Source organism: Xiphophorus hellerii, chromosome 4 (genome assembly GCF_003331165.1).
Source record: "Xiphophorus hellerii strain 12219 chromosome 4, Xiphophorus_hellerii-4.1, whole genome shotgun sequence".
Classification (NCBI taxonomy): Eukaryota; Metazoa; Chordata; class Actinopteri; order Cyprinodontiformes; family Poeciliidae; genus Xiphophorus; species Xiphophorus hellerii.
The window spans coordinates 26,834,512-26,840,298 of NC_045675.1; the positions used below are offsets into that span (position 1 = coordinate 26,834,512).

General features: G+C 37.4%; 1 protein-coding gene across 1 annotated transcript; it reads right to left on the reverse strand.

Moving 5' to 3' along the window:
* Positions 1–364: 364 nt before the first annotated feature.
* Positions 365–5,419, reverse strand: psma4 (proteasome 20S subunit alpha 4). The gene is made up of 10 exons (XM_032561495.1): positions 5,339–5,419; positions 4,353–4,405; positions 3,904–3,929; positions 3,762–3,804; positions 3,167–3,329; positions 2,594–2,671; positions 2,393–2,481; positions 2,165–2,295; positions 742–865; positions 365–601 (listed from the first exon to the last, which is right to left on the reverse strand). Exons 3-10 carry the CDS (start codon positions 3,904–3,906, stop codon positions 447–449), a joined length of 786 nt encoding a protein of 261 aa, XP_032417386.1. The 5' UTR covers positions 3,907–3,929; positions 4,353–4,405; positions 5,339–5,419; the 3' UTR covers positions 365–446.
* Positions 5,420–5,787: the final 368 nt, after the last annotated feature.

Here is a 5,787-nt window from a genome sequence, read left to right on the forward strand (position 1 = left end):
GCAACAATGAGTATGGCGGATTATCTGTGATACTGAGGGCATGTCTCCCTTCGAAATGCTCAGAGGACTTTATCAGGAGTGGTTGGCATCAAAATTTTAAAATAAACTTAAAATTACTCATTTTGCTTCATCAACAGCTCAACATATATATCAGAATAGAAATGCACTCCGAAACGTTGGCTTTTCATTAAAAAAAAGAACAATCAGTGCCTGATATCGCTTTTGGTAACATTTCATGTATTACAAGCCCTAGTCAGGGGAGCCAGTAAGTGTGATGTGTGTGGTGTATATATTATAGTTTCCCCCACACTTCAACCGTCAGATTCCTGGGTTTCGGCTAACAGCTCAAATATAAACACATCTATTAATTTCCAAGCATTTATTGTAAAAGACAAAAACAATACAGGATTTGATGAGACAATGGAGGAACATTCTTTGCTTTCTTCTTATTTATCTTTCTCTTTCTGCTCCTTCTCCTTTTTGTCCTTTTCGGCTTTGGCCTCTTCTGCCTCGTGCTTTTTGATGAGTTCCTCCACTTCCTTCTGTTTCAGCACCTTGATTCTTGTTTTGCCATCTTCTCGCGTCAGGGTGGCGATCTCAACTGCAAGAGTCGGGGCGACAAAGAGCTATGTCACGGTGTTCAGAGGATTTTTCTATTCATGAATTCCATAGTTTATCGGATTTTATGTCAATTTTAAATAAACCTGTTATAAGTAGTGAGTTAGTTTCTCTGGATCTCACCTTTCTCTGCTGAGAGCTTGCTGACGTCCATTGTTTTGTTGAGGACTTTGACAGCCAAAGCCAGGGCAGAGGGCAGAGTCATCTCTCCTTCTTTGTAGTCCTGCTTCAGCATAGAAACAGCAGCCTGAAACCAAGATAAACACAATTAAATCGCATCCAAGGGAAAAATAATCAGATGAAAAGATTAACTCCATTTTTAGGGGTGCCAATCAATCAAGCTTATTTGTGTAGCACATTTCAGGAATAAGGCAGTTCAAAGTGCTTCACATCATAAAAACACAAAAACACCACACAGGCAATAATTCAGAATGCCAGCAAAACGTTTGGATGAGTGCCACCATCGAAATCATCAATACACATCAAATGGACAATGTTCCACTTATTGACTTAATATTGGTTTAATGGATCATAATTAGTTCAGACTTTGATTAACTCATAACATTTGCTTAAACCTTCTTGTAGTAGTTTCGCCGCCATCCAGCAGATGGCACCACCTTAAGAGTGATCCTTAAGCAGAACCAGTTGCTACAGAATTAAAGGCTAAACAGAAACAGTCCAAATGGAGCTTGGTGTAGGATGGAAAACGCACTTCATGTGGTTCTGTTTTTATAAATACATACACTCTATGAGCTCCTTAAGTTTCAACAGAGCTTATTCAGCCGAGGTGCTGCATGACAGAGCAGCGTCAGCAGAGTCTAAAACATTTAGCCATTTAATGTTATGGAAAGATGTCGGGCCGCTTGATAAAAGAGAAAACACGCTTTTTTAAAAAATCAATTAATAGTTAGTCGATCAATAAAAATCAAAGCAAGATTAACTCATTAATCGATGACTTGCATCCCTAGCTGAAACCTTCACTTTATAACGGAAATCCGTAGGAATTTAATCACCAACAATTAAAATACATCTAGTGCACTAACACTGATGGTTATAACTGAGGTTGTGCTCCTCTCATCGACGTTCAGCAGAAATTTCAGACTTACAGCAGACTTGTCACGATAAATTCTACTGGACAATAAATTGTCCTAGAAGTTATTGCAATAAATAGTAACATTGTGGTTTTGTATCCATTTTCAAGTAAAGTAATTGTAGCGGAAAAATAATGCAAGTATGCCCTCTCAAAGATAAATAAACTTTAAATTCTAATGAAGATTTAACACTGGAACTGGAAGAAATGTTAAATGTCCAAAATAAACAAACAAAACAACAGATAAAAGGAATTATGAAGTCTCTGAAAACAAAATTGTTCATCAAAAAAAGGGGTTAGTTCAGACCAATGAACCAGACCGAAAATTTTTGTCATCCAGTTTTTGGTAGAAAGAGAAAAGAAAAGAAAAATCGATAAACCATGCAAGTGGAAATTATTGAGCTTGTTTAAATTTATCACGAGATTAATTGATTTATTGCAACAGGCTTAACTTACAGCACTGTTGTTGCCGATACAGGTCGCCTTCCAGCCTCCGTAGTTACCGCTTGGGTCGCTCTGGTATAACTGGAAGCCGTAGTGTTTGTCCCAGCCCATGTACAGCAAAGAGACGCCAAACGGTCTCTTACCTGTCGAGACACCAAGCGCCGGTGATCCAGTAGTTCACTAAAGTCAACTTTATACTGGGTCAGATCCACATCTCCTTCAGTAACCCGAATATCTCACCTCCAAACTGTGTGTAGGCTTGCTTTATGTCACACAGAGCTGTGACCAGCTGTTCGCAAGGAATCGGCTCCTGGTACTGCAATAAATATCTGGAGAGAATTGAAACAGGTTAGGTACGATTAAAGAAGCAGCTTGTTCAGTATTCAGCTTTTTGAATCAATCACTGGCAGCTTTGCAACATTTTTTCTGGTCGATGCTGACCTCTGTGCAATAAGTCGCAGCTCATTTGTGAGTACGTTAGCATCTGATGTGATCCCAGCAACACTGCAAGCCATATCCCTGAAAGAATACACAAATAATTAGCTTTCCTGCAAGAAAACAATAAAAAAAAAAAAAAACAGTATTAGCAGTTGTTGTTTTTTTTTTGTAAGAATGGGAGTGTTGAAAATGGATCAAAAATGTACCGCACACAGAGCAGAAAATCAGCCAGTACAAGTAATCAGACTTTACTTATTTTATTCTTTTTTAGCGCTAAAAAAGGAGACGCTTACCCTTACAGACTAGGTGTGAATGTGACCGAGTCTATACATCATCTGATCAAAAACGGGAAGATTCGTTTACTATACTACGGATGCACCTGGTGGTCATCTGATGTCTTACGTCATTTTATCAACTAAGTTTCTATTTCCTGGGAGACGGGAGTCTGAGGAGTTTCTATAGATGTTACAATTACAAAGGGCCTTTTGTGTGAGAATATGAGTGTAGTGTGTGAAAGCATGTGAATGTATTTGAGCTTGATAAGCGCCTCAACAGGAGTCAGTGTGTTTTTCTTACTCGTTGAGCTTGTAGATCTTCTCGGAGAAGAAAACCTCATCAAGCAGTTTGTGGATGTTGCGTCTCTCAGCTGCTAACAGCACTCCGTCATTTGCGAGAATCCCGAGGCACGTTCCGGCGTGACCAATTGCTTCCATGGCGTACTCCACCTGGTACAGACGCCCTGCAAATTATAGGGTAAATTACATTAAAATACTGAGATAAAGCTACTCCATAACAGAGTTTCTAGGTCATCTAGCTAACTAAAATGTCCTAGTCAAATCTAAATTTTCAACACAGAAATAATTAAAACTTTGATTGTTGCTGTGCTGAATATTGTGTTTCTAATATTTAAAATAGTGTTCAGAAATTTACACAAATAATTTCTTTGTACAATTTCCTTAGTAGCCGAATACACTAATAATAAGGAGTGGATTGATCAGTAGATCAATCAATGGGTAGGAGATTGGGGTTGTCAATTTTTCTCTGATTGGTGATCGATGGATCAAATACTACAAATACCACTAGGTCTAAAACTCATCAATCAACACAATAATTATCATAAATTGCAATAAATCTATTCTAAACCCTTTACAAAAAAAGGAACACAACTTGCCTTCAGGTGAAAAGATGGTTGTCCGGGAGTCATATCTGCGTGACTAAACCACAACAACCATTAATTAAATAAGTAAAGATTCATTAGATATGCTTTACATATATGTGACATTTTGAATGTAAAAAGCAACGTAGCTACGAACCATTTTTCCTGGTCACTGGAAATATCCTGACAAAACAGGACAGAGAACAGGACAGGTTTTAAGCAGCAGAGATCAGGGACAAAAAATGAGAGCGAACGCTAAAACATCCCTCAACATTACTCTAATATTGCAGATATTGCGCATGTAGGAAGTAAAAACACGTAATATGTTAATATTTTTAAACAAAAACGTGCACTTGTGACTCTTGAGTACGCTAAATATACTTAAAACTAATCCGTCTTATAACATCCACTGGCAGCTAGCGAGTAGCTAACGAGTGCAACAGAATGAATCTGCATTATCGAAGCATGCTAATGTCTTAGCCAGCTAACTGGCTGTTTTAAATGTGTAAACGTCTACAGTACAAACGTAATTTACAGAACAACTATGCTGGCGGTTGTCAAAATTAACATATTGAGACGCAAAGACAGGCACCGACTTATTATTACCTTTAGTGAAATCCTCAAAGTTGGCGTACTTTTGCTTAGGCTTGGATCCAACACTTTCTTCTTCTTCTTCTTCTTCTTCTTTTTTGTTTTATGGCGGTTGGCAAACAACTGTCAGGTGCATTACCGCCACCTTCTGGACTGGAGTATGAACCAGATGCCTAAACCCTATAATCTCCCTATTAGACCTGTTTTTCTAAGAAACCTAAATACGGAATTAAAAACCACATCTCCAGAAGATTTTTGTAGCAGATCTCTAATATTTAATTTAACTTTATTCCTATTTAACTCTTCTACTAATTCCTCTCTTTCTAGATTATATTTATTACATTCCATAAAAATATGTACAACTGTTTCCAACTTTCCACAAAAATTACATAACCCCGTACTATGTTTATTTATTATTTTCAAAGTACTATTTAGCCCTACATGTCCAAATCTTAACCTAGATATAATATCTTCCTCTTGTTTATTCCTATTTTCCTTTCTACACTCCCCCACTTTTTTTTGAATACTATAATAAAACCTTGCCTTCTTTTCACCCTCCCATTGTTCCTGCCACTTCTTCTTGTAATATATTTTACTTATACTCTTTATCTCACTTTTACTATACTTAACTTTCAATTCAATTTCACTTCTCTTACTCGCACTCTTTGCAAATGTATCTGCTAATTCGTTTCCAATTATTCCAATATGCGCCGGAATCCAAATAAATTTGACAGTAGATCTATGTATCCCCATTTTATGTATTGATTTATTTATATCTATCAATATGTCTTGTCTTGCTTCCGACTCTTGTTCCATAATACTTATTAATGCACTACTTGAATCAGAACAAATTAACACTTTCTTGTCATTTAATTCTTCACTCCATTTTAACGCCATTGAAATAGCCAGTAACTCTCCTGTGTATACATTCAAACTATCCGTTAATCTTTTATTTTCCATGATGTTTAAATCTGGAATTATAAATGCTATCCCTACTCTACCAACACTTTCAGTTTGCAGTTTCCTCCTTCTGACACCGGCGTTCTGCGGTAGGGATGTCGCGGCTCAGCAGCGCCACCTGTCAGCAGGAGGACCGATCAATCGCCGGCTCTGCATCATCGCACCGGCAGTGATGCAGAGCTCTACTGGCTGCAATGTCCACTCAAAAAAACAACAAGTAAATAGTTAAATAAATAAACTTTTCGGCGTTATGATGACGTTATATCAAATTGTAATCAATAAACTTCAAAACTTTATATAAACACCTACCAAAGTTCACAACTTTCTGAGGGAAAGGAGGAAAATCTTTTATTTAAATTTTTTTCTCCACTCATTTTATGTCTAAGGACATTTTGATCCAGTATATTTTTCTCAGAACTCTTTTTCTCACGCAGATGCAAGTGGCGGAAATGGGTTCCCTCTATAAGGTAACTGGGCTCTCCCTTAGAGA

Bases quoted from the DNA above. Each gene is read 5' to 3' on its own strand.
- psma4 (XM_032561495.1), bottom strand. The intron at 3,330-3,761 runs GCAAGTTGTGTT...TATAATTTGCAG, and splicing joins AACCATCTTTTCACCTGAAG to GGCGTCTGTACCAGGTGGAG. The intron at 2,296-2,392 runs GTGAGATATTCG...GTGTCTCGACAG, and splicing joins AGCCTACACACAGTTTGGAG to GTAAGAGACCGTTTGGCGTC.